The sequence below is a fragment of the Bos grunniens genome, chromosome 13 (genome assembly GCF_055505025.1).
Source record: "Bos grunniens cultivar Pamir isolate PY7600 chromosome 13, Bosgru_T2T1.0, whole genome shotgun sequence".
Classification (NCBI taxonomy): Eukaryota; Metazoa; Chordata; class Mammalia; order Artiodactyla; family Bovidae; genus Bos; species Bos grunniens.
In genome coordinates, this window is record NC_141177.1 from 60,572,904 (window position 1) to 60,592,814 (window position 19,911).

At 41.8% G+C, this 19,911-nt stretch overlaps 1 protein-coding gene and 1 long non-coding RNA gene across 49 annotated transcripts in view; both read right to left on the reverse strand.

The window, feature by feature from the left end:
• Nucleotides 1-706: 706 nt before the first annotated feature.
• Nucleotides 707-4,308, reverse strand: LOC147361084 (uncharacterized). Its single transcript, XR_015139745.1, has 3 exons — nt 4,157-4,308; nt 1,713-1,811; nt 707-809 (listed from the first exon to the last, which is right to left on the reverse strand). It is a non-coding gene; the product is annotated as an uncharacterized LOC147361084 (long non-coding RNA).
• A 3,413-nt stretch (nt 4,309-7,721) lies between these two features.
• Nucleotides 7,722-19,911, reverse strand: part of MLLT10 (MLLT10 histone lysine methyltransferase DOT1L cofactor) — a 208,072-nt gene continuing 195,882 nt past the window's right edge. For 22 of the 48 annotated variants that reach the window (XR_015139742.1, XR_015139741.1, XR_015139738.1 and 19 more), the window contains 6 exons: nt 19,007-19,195; nt 18,499-18,587; nt 17,999-18,360; nt 16,901-16,997; nt 11,131-11,346; nt 7,722-9,463 (listed from right to left, as the gene is read on the reverse strand). Coding sequence is in view for 27 of the 48 variants with exons in the window: in XM_086334527.1 (XP_086190653.1) it covers nt 9,419-9,463; nt 11,131-11,346; nt 16,901-16,997; nt 17,999-18,360; nt 18,499-18,587; nt 19,007-19,195 (998 nt within the window). In the remaining 21 variants the exon portion in view is untranslated. Of the gene's footprint in view, nt 9,464-10,348; nt 10,476-11,130; nt 12,833-16,900; nt 16,998-17,998; nt 18,361-18,498; nt 18,588-19,006; nt 19,196-19,911 lie in introns of all 48 variants that reach the window. The other 26 variants (XR_015139740.1, XM_086334514.1, XM_086334508.1 and 23 more) reach the window with 8 other exon arrangements.

Below are 19,911 nucleotides of genomic sequence, written 5' to 3' on the forward strand. Positions count from 1 at the left end.
AGCTCGGAGGCCAGTTCTTGGAACAGCAGCAAGGCCCATGACGGGGACCAGGTCTTCGCCAGTCTGGGCAGCTGCACGGCTTTCCCCAGAGCCAGTAAAGGAGGAGAACTCGGCGGGGCGGGGTGGGGGGAGGGGTGCGGGTGGTGGCGGCAGAGGGCCCAGAGAGGGCGGGAGGGGAAGCGGCCGGAGGGCGCATCAGGTTGTTCCTGGGGCTCCTGGAGCACCCAGGGCCAAGCCCCACTCCACCTTCACGGGCGGCCACACCCCACCAAAAGTTTGCAAAGACACTGTGCACCTTAGTTTTTCACAGACCAACACACACACGTGTATACACACACACACGTTCAGCTGCGGAAACACCTGTCCGTACTTGCTTCGGGAGAACTAGCAAGATCACTGCGGCAGAGCAGTGGTGGTGCCAAAAATGTAAAATCTCCTAATTAATCCGTCTGCTTGTTCAGTGAGCCAAGTGAGAAACAGCAGATGCATCAATCACAATTTGAGGAAAACCAAATTAACTCCATCAGCAAAAAAGTGAATGTCTTGCTGTAAACTTCAGAAGGACTGGCACAGCCGGAACGCGTTCACAGCCGCCAACCGCAAGGTGCCTTCTTGCGTCTCGGGCCTCTGCTGCCTGGCCGCATGACCCATCCTGTCAGCTGCCCCTCACGCCACCCAAACTTCTTCCAGTCACGTCACCACACACCTTTGGTAACTACTGGATCCAGGAGGCGTTTTCACCAAGAGCTGATTTCAAGTTGGATCTTCAGTCCTGATGACCAGCAGTGTCACCTTTCAATTTTCTGCAGCTTCAAGTTTTTACAGAATGAAATGGGTGTAAATTCAAGAAAACAGGGAGCCTTCCAGGCTCCTCCTCAGATCCTGTGCAGGGGCTTCATCTCCCACCTGCCTTATTGAATCTCGCGGACCCCAAAGGCCTGCCTCCAGCGCTCCCTCCTCGCAGCTGTCACCCACACCGTCTGCACTGGCCCGACGGGGACAGCCTTCCTGTGCCCCGAGTCCCGGAGCACCGTCCTCTCCGCCCCTCTGGGTTCCCTCCCTGGAAACCAGAGGTTATAAGACCTCCAACAGAACTGAGACAGGCATCTTCAGTCCGGAACCGGGATGGAGTCTGTTCATTCCTTGCCCCTAAAAGCCTCTGCTTGGTGGAAACACCCTGCTCTTTCTTGCCCATTCTATTCAGGGGGTCACCCCCCAAGGGACCCAAACATGCCTTTCTTCCCCACCCTCCACATGATTTCAAAGGAACCTTCAAAACAGTTTCCAGTCCCAGGGAGACAGGCCTGGGACCCTTTGCTGCAATGTTTCCACCTGGACACACCTCTCCTCCAGCAACAAAATATAAAGAAAGTGTATGGGACTAAAAATGAGTGTGTGCATGAGCAGTTAGGACAAATTCTGGACCCCAAAGATACAAAGAGACCAAAAAACCCAACTGCCACTTTTGAAGAACCAGGAACAAAAACAGGGTGCCTGAAGCAAAAGAAGAGTATTATCCATGTCCCCTGCACACACCACCATTTAAGGGGTTGGCAAACCATGTAAATCACCCCTCTAGCCTGACCCCTGGACATACCCCTAGTCTCACCCCATGTGAGAAACAAGCTCACGCCGCCTCAGTGAGGGAGCAAGGGAACCTGTTGTTTGTCCCTCCCCCACCCTCCTACAGAGGGGCCCCAGTAAAGCCTCACCTGTATTTCCTGTCTGGCCTCTGATCAATTTCTAATGATTAAGGAAGCCAAGAACTCTGGTCCGTAACATCAGGACAGTTTTTTGGTGCCGTCGGGCTGCTAAGGAGAGAGTGACAAATTCCAAGGCCCTGCGCTCAGAGGTCTCGGGGCGGGGGGGGCGTCCTCGCCGGCGCCCACTGGGGAAGGGCGAGTGGGAGATGTCCCAGCTGCTGCCTGGGAATTAATGCAAAGCCAAGTCTTGCAATTGTTTGAAAAGCGGTCATGATAACTTGTCACTTAAAAAATGTATTAACCCTAACACCTAACAGTGTTACTTACCAGCACCTGGAGGTGGATGTACACGCTAGGGAACACTGGCAGTTTGTCTCTTCCCCAGTTCTGCGTCCTTGCGGGGCGCCAGGCCCAGAGCAGCCAGGGGTCTGGGGTCAGAGAGGGGCCACAGCCTCAAGGCTGTCCTGGCACCAGAGGCTCTGCCTCCAAGCACAAACTTGCCAAGCCTGAACTGTAACCAAAGACAGCTCACAAATCACAGAAGTCCTTATTGAACTTACAGGATTGTCAACATTCACTTATCAGTAAGAAGGAGACATTTCCTTTGATGCCAATAATAAGGTGAGGGATGGGACTGTAAGTGGAGTACAGTTGGCATGAATTCCTAACAAGGTAAAATTACTTGAAAAATCTAATGGCTTCCCAATGTTTGCTAAAGTTCACAACTATTTCATTTGGAAAAGCCTACTTTAATGTATAGCAAAACTTGGCATCATCAATGTATATTTCATTTTCACTGAGTAAATTTATGGTTAATGGTATTTGTCTCATTGAAGAGTTTTCACATTCGAAACACAAGTCCATCCCCTACTTTTAAAAGCAGAGTTCCATTTAGTTGTAAGGCACTTCTGCCTACAATGCCAAGGGCTCTGCACTGCCTTGGGGAGCATCCTGAGTCAGTGGTTATCTCGTCTTCTGACTGGCTGACAGAGAGCTTAAGAAAACAGCATGGAGACTTGTTTTCTGGGCACTCATGCCCAATGCCTGCTCTTGACCCCATGAGCGAGCACACCTGCACAGAAGTCTCGATGGGAACCAGCCCACAGAACCCCGTGTCCAAGCAGAGCACCCTTTCCCAAGGGTCTGTGATGGGCAATAAGCAGCAGGTGCTCAGAAACTTCCCAGAATGAAACTCAACAACAGGGAAGCAGGGAGCAGCAGCCAGGTGCATGCCATTGGCGGGGGTGGAATTAGGCTCCCAGAACCTCAGGTAAGTTAGAAAAGTGACTAAAGCAAGGAGAATCACACCAAGACAAAAAACTACACGTATATATAAGTATATAAATGAAAGTGTAAGTATATAAATGAAGTATATATTTCATTTCTTATACAAAAAAAAAAAAGGTGCGTGGCCAGTGATGTTTCGTTTAGAGTCAATGACTCAGAGTGAAAACCAAGGAGGTTGCCAATGAGCTCCTGTCTTCAGTCTTGGGAGAGACAAGACTTTCCAGAATCTGATAATTATTTTCCAATTGTGTACCAGAAACCTAAAATGTGCTCCTTAATAAAGTGAAAAGTCTAACCGGTTTTCCTTGGTCATTCAACACTTAACAACCAGGACCCAATTACACAGACCAGCATACTCTACACAGATCAGTATACTGTGGTTCTGTAAGTCTGGGATAAAGGCTGACCATCCGCAAGGACCACAGGTGATTCTGATGCTCACTGAGAGCTCGCAACCATGACTTTCTCTTTAACTTAAATGCCTCTGGTTAAAGCTAACTGTGTTTAAAAAAAAAAAAACTCACTTTTTACCAAGTACGAATACAGCTTTACTGATGTGCCTTCCTGTCTTCTCCACTGTGGTCATTGCCTCCTCTCTGCACCGGTGGTTTGAGGGGCGCTCTGTCTCACCTAACAGCAGGCTGCAGGCTGGTTTGCTCTCCACGCTGCATGGAGTCTACTCCTGAGTTTCAACAACCCCAAGATGCAACCGCACCGACAACAGAGCACGAAGCACCCAGAGGCTCCTGGAACCAACCGACACCAAGGGCACCAGGAGCTCTATCTTCTCCAAAGAAGACGGACGTCAACAAGCAGGTGACACAAGGCCTTCTGACCTCACTGGCCTCACAAAAGGACGCCCCTAAAAAACCCTAGACCTGGCGGGAAGGGGTTGAGGCTGAAGCTCCGTCCACACTACTGGCCTTAATTAGTAAATTGAGTAACAAAGTGCAGCCCCTGCCTCAGGGCCAGCACAGCGCCACCCAGAGGCACCCTGAGCCTCCGAGGGTCCCTAGGTGGATATCCAGCACCATGGGATGCTTCACAGGAACGCCTACTCCAGCTCCACCTCCTCAGCAGCAGGGGAATCTGAGGGCCTCAATGCCTCGTCCGCTGTGGCGGAGACGGCACCGGGGCTAACAGCCTCGGCAAAACTGAAGTCCTACCTGCAGACTCCAGGGAGCAGTCGCTCTCGGCGGCGAATCTCACCAGTGATGAAGGGCAGGGAGCCTGACGCCGGCACTGGAGTGAGTTTCCCGCCGCTCAGGCCGGAGCTCACTCAGAGCCCGCCCACCAGAGAGGATGCCGGGAAGCCAGCAGACCTTCATTCACGCCCCGCCCACTGCTGAGAGAGGCTCCCCGGCCCACCTGCCCAAAGAGCGTGAAAAGAACGCAGGGAAGCTGGCACAGCCCAGCAACCCTGGAACCTAGTTGGGCAAGCCGAGCTCTGCTGAACACATCCAGTGACCCTGTTCAGCCAGGGAACTTGAGACACGGGTGGGCTTAAGTCAAGAACACAAGAGCCCTACCGTCTTGGAGCTAGTTCTCCCACTCTGCCTGGGCAGGGAACCAATTTGTACCCCCACCCACTGCTAAATGCAAGCGCTCACCCAGGGAGCCTAACAGGAGCACATCGGGCAGCCCATCCCAGAGCCATGCTTACAGTGGCATTTAGTGCACGGCCCGTGCTTCTCTGTCTTACCAGCGAGTTCAGTGCCGTCTGGCTTAATTAGGAGGCCTAAACAACGGTGCCCGCCAGGGAGGGAAGCAAACTCGGAGTTCTGCTTACTACTGTGTATAGTACCCAGTCTCAAAAGCCGGATAAGCCTGACCAGAGGCCCTAGGCAACAGCAAAGCCCATCCTACAGCCTTACTAGGGCAGGGAAACAAGCCAGAATTCCTATCCAAGACCTCTCAGCAGCAACACCACTCCTGCCCTCCCACCTTTCAGGGCTCTGGGCAGGGGCCTTGCCCCAAAACAGACCCTAATATAGCAGACCCCACCTGCCCACAAGCATTACCAGTAGACACATCCAGAAACCTCAACAGAGCTGACTGGTGAAAAGCTGTCTCTCCCAAGACAAACCTGTAAAACCTGGAAGAGAAGCCCATTTACTCACAAAAATACACATAAACATGACATCACCAAAGTAAACTAATAACTGACACTAAAGTAATGGAGATCTATGAACTGTCAAAGAATTCAGAATAATCCTCTTAAGGGAACTACAAGAACACAAAACTATAAACAAAATTAGGAAAATAATTCGTGAACAAAATGAGAAGTTCAACAAATAGAAACCATTAAAAACAAAAATCCTAGAGCTGAAAAATACGATCGAAGGATTCAACAGCTTTAAAAAGATGAAGATGCAGGAGAAAGAATCATCCCGACCTAGAAGACAGGACATTTGAAATTACCTAGAGGAACACAAGGGAAAAAGTGAAAAACCGAAGAAAGCCTTATGGGACACAATCAAAGAACCCACATCTGCATTATGGAAATTTCAGGAGAAAGTGAAAGGGACAGGAAGCATATTCAAAGCAATAATGCTAAAAACTCCCAAACCTGGGGAGAGGTATGAACAGATCCATGAGGTCCAAAAGACCCCAAATAGGTTGAACCTAAATAGGGCTACACCGAGACACATTATAAATATCAAAAGTCAAAGACAAATAATTTTTGTCAAAGAGAGAAGTTACATACAAGGGAAACCTCATTTTTAATACTATCAGCAGATTTCCCAAAAGAAACTTCAGGCCAGGAAAGATGGGAGATACATTCCAAATACTGAAAGTAAAAAACCGTCAACCAAGAAGTCTGTATGGGGCCAAAGTGTCCTTTAGAAATGAAGGAAGGATAAAGATTTTCCTGAACAAGCAGAAGTTGAGGGAGCCCATCACCAGGAGACATGCTTTACAAGAAAAGCTAAAGGGAGTTGAGTGGAAGTAAAAGGATGCTAACTAACATCATAAAAACAAAGGAAGGTAGCATGAAATTCACTGGTAATTATAAACACACATTCAAAAGTAGATTTTGTAATACAGTATGGTGGCACATAATTCTCTTACAACTCAAAGTTAAAAAACAAACAGTAAAAAGAACCATAACTATAAAAATCTGTTACTGGGTACACAATATGAAAACTACGTAAACTGTAACATCAGTAAAATGTGAAGGGAGAAGTAAAAGTGTGACGCTCAGGACTTAAGCTGTGTAAGTTTAGTTATTAGCTTAAAATAGGGTGTGTTATAATTTTCACGTAACCACGTGAGAAAAATCTGTAGTAATTACACCAAAAAGAAAATGATGGAGAAGTCAAAGCATACTGATCCCCAAAAACCTCAAAACACAGAATAAGACAGCAGGAAAAAGAAAAAGGAACAAAGGGTCTACAAAACAGCCAGAAAACAGTCAACAAAGTGGCCATAGTCTAAGCCCGTATCTACCAATAACGACTGTAAACAAAAATAGATTAAATTCCCCAATAAAAATAAAAGAATGGCTGAATGGATTTTTTAAAAAATGATACAACAATATGCTGCTGCCTACAAGAGACCTGCTTTAGTCTTTGAGACAATTAACTGAGAGTGAAGGGATGGAAAAAGACATTTCAAGCAGAAGTAACCAAAAAGCAGGAAGAGGTTGCTATTCTTATATATCAGAACAGATTTTAAACTAAAGAGAGACAAAGAAGGTCATTATATAATGAAAAAGGGGTCAATCCATCAAGAAGCTATAACAACAAACTGAAAAGACAACCTACAGAATGGGGAAAAGTATCTGTAAATCATGTATCTGATAAGGGATTAATGTAGCCAAAATATACAAAGAACTCATACAACTCCATAGGGAAAAAAAAAAATCCAATTTTAAAATGGGCAAAGAACAGACATTTTTCCAAAGAAGACCTACAAATGGCCAACAGATATATAGAAGTCATTTGAAAAGTTCTTCAACATCACTAAATCATTAGGAATATGCAAATCAAAACCACAATGAGTTATCACCTCATGCCTGTTAGATGGCTATTATCAAGCTACCATCTGATCCAGCAATCTCACTTCTGGGAACACATCCAAGGGAAACAAAAACACTTATGTTGAAGAGATATCTATACCCTTATATGTTCATAGCAGCATTATTCATATTAGCCAAGACATGGAAATAATCTAAATGCCCATTAATGGATGAAGTTGCTGTGTTATGTACATGTGCGTGTGCATGTGTGATGGAGTATTATTCAGCCATAAAAAGGAAGTAAACCCTGCTATCGTGACAACATGGATGGACCTTGAAGACATTTTGCTAAGTGAATTTAGTCAAACAAAGACAAAATACTGTACAATCTCATATGTGGAATCTTATTTAAAGAACAAAATCTAACTCACAGAAAAGAGGTGGGGTGAGGGAGAGGGAATTGGACAAAAGTGGTCAAAAAGTTCAAATTTCCAGTTACAAGATAAATAAATATTAGGGCTGTAATGTACAACATGATGACTATAGTTAACATGATATATAGAGAAGTAGTTAAAGAGAGTGAATTCTAAGAGTTTTCATCACAAGGAAAAAAACTTTTTGCTGTTCTCTTTTTTTGGTATCTGTATGAGATGGATGTTTAACTACACTTACTATGGTAATTATTTCACAATATATGTAAGTCAAATTTTTATGCTGTAAACTTGTACCATGCTGATGTCAATTATATCTTAATAAAACTGGGGAAAATGGCAGTTATAAACATTAAATTTTATTAACAAAAACTTTGTACATTTTCTTTAATACATGTGGAATTTTACATCTAAGTAAAATAACAACACATTCAAAATTTACCATTTATACAAATTGTTACAGAATAACAACCAGTGGGTTAAATAAGTAAAATAAACCACACCGATTTTTTTTTAATTATCTACAAAAGATTTGACTTTCTTTAAAATTCCCCTGAACATATAAAAATAAATTAATCTTACTTTTCAATTAAATCTACCAATTAGAAATATTACAAATCAAAATATCAATGTTATCTTATGAATTTTTCACAATACAAAACAGATTCACAAAACCTTATTTACAGAAATGAGGTAAGAACTGTGCAATGTTTAACCAAGAGACATATTGCAGAATTAACATGTTCTTCCAGCTAAGTACACAGTGGAGGTCTAATTATATCTGGGTCTTTTTTCCACTAATAATTCACACATTCAAGAACAGTTCAGTGATTACATCCCCAATTGTTTAATTTATATACTCTGCTACACTGTTACCCCAGGAATGGGGCTACCCAACGTGGAAGGGGTGTAACATAGATTTCACTTGTTTCAGGAACTGCTGTGGTGGTGTTTGTTTTTTTTTTTTTTGGTCTTGTTTTGTCTGTTTGAAATCATTGTTAACAACGAGAAGTTGTCTAAAGAAAAAAAGAAAATTCTTACCAAATCCACACATTTTTCTTGTGACTCATTAGTGGATAAATACCCAGGTAATAGCTTCGCCTGAGCTATCTACAGTGGCATAGAAAGTTCTCAATAAAGGCAGAACCATGGGGAAGGCTGCTGTTGCTACTCAGCTGACCAGAGCCACTTCAGCACAAGGCAGGTACTAACAGGCACTTGATTCAGGCCAAACCCTACCAGCAGTTTCCAGAGTGGCCCCTCTTTCATTTTGAATTGAGCTGGTTTCCCCAGCAGCCTTAGAGCTCACTTAACTCGAGGTTTCTTCAAAATATGAGTAGGTCTTAACACTAAAGAAAAAGCATTTAGCAAAAGAAAATTACCTTTAGCAGAAGCAGACATTTACCATCCTAACTTGATTACCAAAATTGGCCAAATCCCATTAGAAAGGAAATTTTTATAACAAAGATTGCCAAGTCCCAGTGGATGACCTATTTATTTGTAATATTTAACCAATAAAACTCTAGAAGAAGAAATTAAACAGTTCCTTGAAATTTGTTCTAAGGTTTGACTCACAGAGCAAATGTACTGTAACCCAAACAAAAGATCATATTTCATGTTCCAACTGGTACAATAAAATCAAATGGTTTATAAATGGAACAAGTCTTTAGTTTTCCTAGTCATCTCTGCAATTTATAATCAAAATTAGTTGTGTACCAACTATATTAAATTTCTCTTAGGTTGATAAACTCATTGCCATGTAAATTATTTCACTGACCAAAGTTAGCCATTAAATTTTCTTTCAAAGTTCAAAAAAATCTGGGAGAGGGGTAGGGGATATGGGAATTTCATTTCAGTGCAACAAAGCAACATCAACCAAAGCCTTACAAGAATGCTCTTGTGGCAATTAATCCTTTGTCGTGCAGCTGGTTTCTTGTTGCATTTCTTCATAGGTGTAGTAAAAGGACTGCAACAGCAGCCAGATGAAGTGCCAGGACAGCAGGATAGGCCATTTCTAGATGTTTTTTTCTCAAGTGTCAACTTTTCTCTTGAGCAACAGGCCCACTTTTATCACTAAGTCTCTGAGGTTAAAACAAACAAAATCAAGTGTATTAGCTAAAGAAATTTTTGGCCCACACTTGAAACAATCTCCTCTTAACTGAAATTGTAACTGAGATAAAAGGTAGTATATATGGTTATTCCTTTTTTCTACAAGTCAGCATGGCTACTTTTCAGCATAATGTAAGGACATGAAAATACTGGTAAACATTTAGTTGCTTTATATTAAATTCAGCAGTACACAAAGACAGAAGTACTCCTCTGAGGCAGGACTAATAAGGAATGAAAAGTAGAAATCATCCCTCCAAAACGGACTTTTCCACGGTAGTAGTAACACAGTCGTGTGGAAAATGAACAAATAAGGAAGTCATGGGTTCTGATCCCACATACATGCTATCTGTCCTTTGAACTTTAACCTCTTTGAATCTCCCTATTTTAAAAAACAGGTTTTTTAATAGTTTAAAGACTGGAACCATATATACTACTGTCTCTAATAAAGACACCTGTCACACAGCAGGATACTCATATTACTTCCCAGCCTTGTAAAATACATTTCATATTGTATAACCTTTTTGATTTTAACACAAGAAAAAACTTTAGAGCAAAAAATGGTTAAAAAAAAAAATCTAAATCAGTACAGAATCAATGAAATTTCCATGTCTGCAAAACTAGGTTTGTGATAATGATAATGACAGTATTCACAATCAAGAAGTCAGAGGAACAGTAGGGTAAACAAAAAGCATTGAAGAGGTAATGAAAACCAGTATACTTTATTTTGAACTAATTCTTGTTACTGAATACAAACTAAAGCTTCTGAAAACTAAAAGCACAGTAAAGAGCAAGGTTTCAAAGTAATGGGAAAGAGCAAACATTGTGACTTTGAACACCGTTTTTGCCAAGTCTCCCACCTCATTCTTTCCCTTCTTCCTTTTCCTGGTGTCCAGTCTCCATTCTATATCCCAATATCCTTCCTCTAACAGGGTTCTGCCCTCAACTGGAATTTAGGGGAAACATTTATACTCCAGTAAAGTAGACCTGATTGAAGGGGAGAATTAATAGAAAGAAACAGCCTTAAAATGTGTGCACTGTACACATAAGGATACTGTTCCTGCACCCATTGTTCTGCTATCATTTACATAAGATTAAAAATTTAAATTTCATTACAATTGTGATTATGATTTACTTTCTATTCAGTAGAATAACTAGATTGCCCTAAAGTTTATATATTAATTTTACTGTAAGTATAATTCAGTTTTAGCACATCTGAGCAAAACAATAAAAATAATCCTAAATTATCTAGAGTATTTCTATAGTTAAACAAATCACTTAAACAAAGATTCTCAAAATACCAACTACTTATCTTTTGATTGGACTGTCCCATATCACTTACTATACCAAAACATTTTCATTTTGAAAAACTGCTGAATTACAAAACAGCCTTCCAACCTTATGTGCAAATTCAAACTGATATACTTAGGGGATATATAAATTGGCTTAGGTCCTTTGTGTTTACAATATCCAGCTGCTGAAACAACTGGTTTTAAGAAGAAATTATCTGGGGGATAATATATTTTAAAAGAGAGAGAAGGAAAGAGGGAGGAAGGGAAGAAGGGGAGGGCCGGACAGTCATCTCTAATCACTAAAATTGGCTCTGTGATTTCACTAGCTGTAACAAAACACAGATACTTACTGTTACCTTCTGACTTGCATTATCACCATGGATGGTGAGGAACGGGTTGGTGGTGGCTGGGTGAAGTGGAGGCGCCTGCGTGCCTGCAAGCAGGTTGTTGATGGGTATCTGCGTGGGTCCCGGGATCTGCAGCTGCTGGAGATCAGGCTGGTGGTGCTGCTGCTGCTGCTGGTGGTGCTGTTGCACCAGCTGGTATAGAAGTGCCTGGTGCTGCTCCTTAAGCAAGAACACGTGGGAGGGGTGAGTTCCCAGCCCAGACAAGCCAGCAGGACAGCCTGCCTTGTCTCTTTTCTTCTTTACTCTGATACTAGGTACTGAAGTGATGTCAAAGTCATACTACTAAGAAACACAACAAGAGTCTCATCTGGAAAAACACACTGCACTAGAAAATAACCATCTACTGTAAATGTCAGTATCAGCGAATGGTTTTATTTTCAAAGTGGAACAAGCAAAAGAACCCCTATTCAAATGAGGTTGTACATGAGAATCAAGGAAAATGGCAACTTAGAGAAGCCACGGTGATCTGTGTTTGGTTTTAGAAATCCCTCCTGTAATTCTGGGAACTTAAAGAGTTATTATGCTCTTATTCTGAGAACTTTAAAAGTTATTTTAAAAGGTGGGTGCAAACGTAATTGCAGTTTCAGATCACGTATTTTAAATAATTATAACTAGGCTCAAATACATCTTTATTAATCAAAATAGGAACCATTACAATTAACACGTTTTTGTCAACGAGAAATAAACGTGCTTATTCCTGTAGCATAAAAATCCACGCTTTGGGATTCGATGAACTCTTGGAAAGCATTCTCTGCCTCCTGCTGGTCGTGGAAGCATTTTCCTTGCAAGAAGTCGTCAAGATGCTTAAAGAAGGTCAGGTGAATACAGTGGATGAGGCAAAACTTCGTAGCCCAATTTGTTCAACTTCTGAAGCACTGGTTGTGTGAATGTGCAGTCGGGCGTTGTTGTGAAGAACTGGGCCCCTTCTGTTGACCACTGCCGGCTGCAGGTGTTACAGTTTTCGGTGCATCTCATCGATTTGCTGAGCATACTTCTCAGATGTAATGATTTCACTGGGATTCAGAAAGCTGTAATGGATCAGACCAGCAGCAGACCACCAAACAGTGACCATGACCTTTTTTTGGTGCAAGTTTGGCTTTGGGAAGTGCTTTGGAGCTTCTTCTTTGTCTAACCTCTGAGCTGGTCATTGCTGATTGTCGTATACAATCCACTTTTCATTGCACATCAAAATCAGATCAAGAAATGGTTTGTTGTTGCTGCGTAGAATAAGAGAAGATGACACTTCAAAACGACGATTTTTTAGATTTTCAGTCAGCTCATGAGGCACCCACTTATGGAGTTTTTTCACCTTTCCAATTTGCTTCAAATGCTGAACAACCATAGAATGGTTGACACCGAGTTCTTCGGCAAATTCTCGTTTAGTTTTAAGAGGATCAGCCTCGATGTTGACTCTCAATTGGTTGTTGTCAACTTCTGATGGCTGACTGCTATGTTCCTCATCTTCAAGGCTCTCATCTCCTTTGAAAAACTTTTTGAACCACCACTGCACTGTACATTTGTTAGCAGTTCCTGGGCCAAATGTGTTGTTGACATTGTGAGTTGTTTCCACTGCTTTACGACCCATTCTGAACTCGAATAAGAAAACTGCTTGAATTTGCTTTTTGTCTAACATCATTTCCATAGTCTAAAATAAATATAAAATAAATAGCAAGTAATAAGTCATTAGCAAAAAAAAAAAACCATAAAGCGAGAAATACTCATTAAAATGATGTATATATAACATAACCACACTTAAGAATGTATTCCAATATCAAACAGTAAAGTTCAACAAAACCGCAATTACTGTTGCACCAACTTCTTAACTTTTAAAGTTCTCATTCATGCTGACAGAAAGAGTGCTCTCCTGATGTGGTTATCATACCATGCCTTCCAGCATTCCTGAATGCTTACTGTGATTTGTCAGGCACTGTTCTGGGGAGAAGTGTTAGGATGTGATTCCTGCCAAGGGTCAAGCTAAACAGTAGTGTGAGAGAGACTATTGGGGGGGGGCGGTTTCAGGGGGCCCTCACTTGGTAACAGATGCAAGGAGATGAGGGAATTCTCTATGTGGACTGCGTAGGGTGAGGAGGAGGGCAAATGGTTCTAGGCACAGAGAATGCTAGCCAGTGCTGAGGGGCCCTGTGGGTGTAGCCAGCATGACCCAGGACAAGTGAGGAGACTGGAGTTGGGAGTGGAGTGAGCAAGACAGAGGCTGGAGAAGGAGGAGGGCAAATGTTTCTAGGCACAGAGAATGCTAGCCAGTGCTGAGGGGCCCTGTGGGTGTAGCCAGCATGACCCAGGACAAGTGAGGAGACTGGAGCTGGGAGTGGAGTGAGCAAGACAGAGGCTGGAGAAGGACGAGGGCCTGCAGTGTGGCCGAGAACACTGGCTCTTCTCAGAGTACTGTCGGAAGGCAGAAGAAGCAGAGGAGTGTCACAACCTGACCGGGCATTTCTTGATGGATTCAACGTGAGGTGTCAAAAGAGAGGGGTGAAGTAAAAACGGCAGGGATTTTTGGCTGAAGCAGCTGGAAGGACGGAGGTGCATCAGCTGCGGTGGGGGCACCGTGTGGCAGGCCAGCAGTTCAGTGTGGCCACGGTATGCCTGCACCATCTGTTAAGAGAGCCAAGAGGCAGCACCAAGGAAGCAGTGGATATGAGAGCTTCCAATTCCAAAGAGAGGCCTGGTCTGGAGAAGTTGGTGTTGGCACAGACAGTCTTTAGAGCCACTTGGCTGGAGGAGATCCCGAATTCTAGGACCCTCTGAAGTGAGAGGGACTAAGAGAAAGAGGAGCACCCAGGAAAGGAAGGTAAAAAGGAAGAACCAATTAGGTAGGAAGAAAACCAAGATCCTGGAAGCAAGGGGAAGAGAGAGTTTTCGGGGACAGACGCCATTACCAGGGGAGATGCCAGGTGGGAATGGACTGGGCTGAGCGTGGGCAGTACATGGAGGAGGGTCCAGCAAGAGTTTGTTCTTAAAGTGGGAGAAGGGAGGTGCCACAGAGGACCACTTCTGCCTACAAGAAGTTCAATGCTTATCAATGAACAAACCTCATCCCACAGCCTTGGCTGGCAAAAGAAAATATCAAGTCTAATCCACTCAGTCTTCATGGACTCTGGGCAACGATTTGTGCTAAAAATTTCTTAATCAACCACATTCCAGAAACAAGACACTTACATGTGACTATTAGAGTAAAATCTTAATTAACAGGAAGAACCCCAAATAAATTGAAATTTCAGTACTTCATAATAAGATGTGGCAAGAGATAAGGAAACAAGACCACATTTTAGTGTAAGCATTTAAGAATTTATATGTAATCTATCCTCATACCACTTTAAGAACAGTGACAATGATCCAGAATTGTAAAATAGACATTTTCAATATATTTTTGACTAACGGAAGAAAGTTGGTGGGTGTATTTTAGAAAGAAATTACAAAGGCTGAAATCTTGAGTTAATTAAAGGAGTGTGCTCCTAGTCTAGCTCAGTGAGGTGTGCAAGACACAGCCGGTACATAAGGCACCTTAGTTCTCTCACCCCTCCTCCAAGATATCTGCTCCACACCTTTTCTCTCCTCTGACCACAATTTCCCTATCTCCATCAGCTGATGACTTTACTTATAATCCCCATTTGAAAACTAAAAACATCAGAAGTGGGCTTCATCAACTTCCTATCATAAAACCCACTTACAGCTTCTGCACCTCCCTCTTACCAGGTGAAGCTGCTCCCTCCTGAAGTGCTCTGCTGCCCTGGCCTTACCCCTCCTCTCTCTGCACCAGAATATTACCCATCAACATACATAGAGGGCTTCACTGGCCGTCCAGTGATAAGAATTGGCCTGCCAGCGTAGGAGACATGAGTTCCAGCTCTGGTCCAGGAAGATATCACATGCCACGGGGCAACTAAGCCCATGCACCACAAGTACTGAAGCCTCTGCACCTAGAGCCTGTGCTCTACAACAAGAGAGGCCACCGCACTGAGAAGCTTCCATACCACAACTAGAGGATCCCTTGTTCGAGGCAACTAGAGTCCACACAGGCCAACGAAGACCCAGTGCTGCCAAAGATTAATTAATTAAAAAAAACATACACATGTTGTCATTTTCAAAATGAATAGAAAGATGCCCTTAGACGTCTTCCTAATGCTAACTACTCTTTCACTTCTCTGCTCTTCACAGTAAAATATCTCAAGTGGCCTGTACCCCATTTGTGTTTCCTGTTTTCTTTTGAATCACTCAATGAAGCTTTTCACTTCTCACCAAAATCACATTCTCAAAGAGTTCTAGACACCTAGTTTCAACGGGCAGTTCTTACTTGTCTCACCAGAGTATTTTACTCAGCTGAGTCCTCCCTATCTTGAAAAGTTTCTTTGCATGGACTCTAGGCCATCACTCTGTTCTAACTCTCCCCTCATTCTCTCCTCAAGACCCTTGACTGGATTACTCTCCTCTTTCAGGATGCCCAGAGCCCAGTCCTCAGACATCAGTCTTCCTTCCCTACTGCCCTCAGCAAGTCATGTGAATCTCAACATCACATATGCAGCAATGACTCCAAGCTCCTATTTCCAACCTCATACTTTCCTTGGACTCCAGACTCATCTAACTGCTTAATCTGTGTCACCTGAACATCTAAACAGACATCTCACATCAGCAGGTCCATAACAGAACTCCTGTTCTCTTGCCAAAACATGGTGTTCCTCCTAATCTTCCAAATCTCAGTAAGAGTCACCATCCAAGTTAATGTCCAACAAACCAGTCTTATTGACTCTATCTTCAAAATACACAATTCTAGACAGTTTCACCATGTTTATCTTGCTCTCATAAATCAGCAGCACCTGGACCACCCCCAGAGCCCTGCTCCCCCCAACACACACACACTATTCTCCATTCAGCAGCTAAACTAATGTTTTAAAATGTAAATTATTGTCATGTCACTATTGTGTTCAAAACCCTACACTTAATTCTTCAAAATCCTGAAAGGAAAAATGAGGATATATGAAAAAAGACTTTTAAATGGGGATAATTATAAAAGCTAGGCAATTGGTATACCATACTTTCTACCACTGGTACACCTGAATGTTTATTTCCACAAAAAAAAGGTTTTTTGTTTTTTTAAATCACCAATGGCTTTCCATCACACTTAGGATAAATCTAAACCCCATACCATGGACAGCCAAACAAAGCAGCCCATGACCTTGCAGCCCACACCTGCCTGCTCTCCTCCACGCTAGCCCAGTCATGCAGCACAGGTGCCCTAGTCCCTCGACCCTGAATGCACATTCTCTTCTACCTCTGTGTCAGAAAGTCATGCTCCTTCACCTTTTATTCAGATCTTTGCTCAAAAGTCATCTGCTCAGTGGCTGGACCATCCTATCTACCATGGCTCTCCCCCGACTGTCCTCTATTCCCTTATCCTGCTTCATTTTTCTTTCCAGTACTCATCACTACCAAAAAATATGTATCTAATGTCCATCTCCCCTATCAGAATAAAGCTACATGAAAAGACAAGTCTTGTTCACCAGAGTCTACCAGAGCAGCGCAATAATGTTCTAATACCTGTCGATGAATCCATACAATTAACATCACTGCAGGTATCATAGACTAGACCATGTCACTTCACAAAGTGGGTAATCTATACCTACACACTGAATACTTATTATAACTTTGATCACTTGCTCCTAATAAAGATCAAATATTATCAAAAGGAAGAACTTACTGGTGTGAGCTGTTGCGAATTTAACAACTGCTGGAATTGCTGTTGATGAAGAAATATTTGTCTTTGCTGGTCAGAAAGTAATCCTAGTCCTGAGGCACTGAAAAATGATGAAAATTCTTACTTTCTACTGTAAACCTCTTTTTTTTAAATGTAAAATGAAAGAACTTCTCAATTTGATGTTTAATAAGTTAACAAGTCAAGTTTTTAACCATAACACTTTTTGAAAAACAACGATGTAAAAATTTCTTCTCTCTCTCTGCACATATACAGGTAACCAAGAATTCACATTGTCAATAAATGTTTTGGTTCCCTTTTTATTGTAAACCAAGCAGGTACTAAATTGTTCAATGGAATAAAAATTTATATGCACATGTAATACTTTATTTTCAATCATTCAGGGATAATTTAACCCACATAGTAAAACAAAGAAAGAATCCAAACATACTACTAACTGATTTTACTTAAACTTTTTTTATGGTCCCAACTGTCAGTAAAATTAAGCACCAACGAAAAGACAGCCAGAAGAAACAGTTTACTACTATCCACTACAAATCCATTTAAAATGATTTATTCCTCAAAAGTATGTGCAATAACAACATGGCTTTGCCATTCAAATGAAATTCCAGCACAATGAAACAGCAAGTCTCACTCCCTGGAAATTCAAGATAAATATTTGACCTTCATCTTATATCAAAATCTTTGATTACAAAGCTAACAAAATTACATAGCTGAATTTTAAGAAACCAACATTCATATGTGATCTTCATTACAATATTACTTTGCTCCAGAATTTTTGATACATGAGGTTAAGAAAAATAGCATTTAAAACAGACATTACAGATCAAGACTGAAATTTTCAGTACAGAATATATTTAATGCTTATGCTTTGCTTCTCAAAGTGATTTAACTTTGTATTTAATCTGAATTACTAAAGTGTCAAAAATAAATGGCTCCTGGTATAATATATTTAGCTTGTGGATTTTACTTTCTTAGAGCACATCTACAAGGGACACATCAAAACATCCCTAACTAAAGCATGGATAGCTTGGTACCATGTTGCTCTAAAAACTGCCAAAGATACTTAAGTAAGTTTCTTACCTGTTAGTCAGTGTAGCTGGCATTGGATGTGTTGCATTAGGTGGTACAGTTGTGTGGGTGAGGGGGGTAGGGTTCTGGGATATTGTGACAGGGGTCTGAATAACCCCATTTAAAGCTCCTACAATGCCATTAATTGCCAGTTGGTTACCTGGCAAAGCTCCAATTATTCCACCCACTCCAGGCACGGCAGGAATGGTGGATGTTACAGTCGGCATTCCACTAGCCAGTGCCCCCACTGTCACACCATTGACCTGCTGAACTCCGCTAACGCCTGAGCCCTGCTGAGCTGGACTCTGCCCGGCAGGAGGTGGAGTAGAAAGAGCCGATGAGCTGCTGGTGCTTTGTCCGCTGGAGGTTAAGTCCTAACATAAGAAAGAATAGGAACCAAGTTGTAAACAACACAGCAAAAAAACAGTTTAAAATTATTTTAAACCATTTAACGTAATATACTGTTGTTTGTAAGTAAAACACACAAATGAAATTAACCATACCGAAATTACCTGATTTAATACAGGAAGAGAATTATCAGGTAAAAAGCTGTTTCCTAGATGAGGGCTCTTACTGCTGTTCAAGGAATCAGTAGTAGGAGCTAGAAAAGAAAAAAGACAAAAAGAAGCTTATTTACCTGTTGAATTACATTACATGTAAGATTAAAGGTTTGTCTAAAAGCTTAGTCTGAAGCCCACATTAGAAACACTTAAATTTTAAGCCTTGCTATTCTTAAGACCAATCTGAATGAAAAAAATCTGTATCTCTATTGAATACCATGGCTTTAAATCAATAGATATCATCATATACTTAAATTTTATCATTAAATTCTGTACTAAAGATGTTAGAGCAAATTCAAGTTGAACATTGAACAGGATTCTTTATGCTCCTCTAAAATAACCTGTTATTCCTTTTCTACATCTTCATATAACTGGTGACCACTTATTATTCACTTATTATGAAAAAGGTAATGAAAAGTTCATCCTACTTTCCTTAGATCCACAATAAATTTACACTTACCATTCTGTGCTGGAAATGCATGCATTTGATGAGATGGGCTGGGGTTTGCTGTTATTGTTGGAAAAGGCACTGAGAGCTGTGCATTCAATAATTGAAGGCGTTCCTTTTTGGCAGTCAAGTTTTTAATCTGTTCCTCTAATCTTCGATTTTCTACTTGAAGTTGATGTAATGACTTCAGCATCCCTAAAACTAGCAGAGATTTGAATAAAGACAATTTCACACACAGGACCAGGTACTTTATGGACTTGTGTCAGTAACTTTAGAAATAAAACAGAAAAGTAGAAATTCTGTAAAGCATTTCTAAGTGACTAGGTTCTATTTCTAAATTTATGCAGATACAAATATATAATAATATATTTCTACCTATATAAGCATAAAGGGATATTGTTCCAAGATGTACTGTGTAGAAACTTTGTTGCCACTAACAAAAAACCCAAACCTAGTTCAGGTAACTTCCATTCTCAAATAAAAATCACAGGAACATTTGATTTTCATCAAAATAAAAGCCTAATTAAAAATTCAAAGTGCCCGCCATGATTTTTCATTAAAATCATTTTTTAAAGGTCAAAGAATCACACACAACAATGTCCTTCGACACAAATAAAGAGCACAAGCATTTTTTGTTGTTTGGTTAAACTAAGCAAGTCACCGGAGGACACTGGATGAGGAAGCCCAGCGGCTCAGCCTGCGGATCCACACACGCCCAGCAGGGAGCAGTGTACGCGCACCAAAGCCCTACTCCTGGCTCCCAGGAAAGGCATGTCCTCTGCACACAGGCTGTCCTGTTTCACCATCTCAAATACTTTTTCCATCCCTGCCACAGCTCGGACCTCTCAACGGACAGCAGAGATGCCATGATGATGGACACTTTAAAGTTCTATGTATTAAAAAGTTGTATTTGTTTA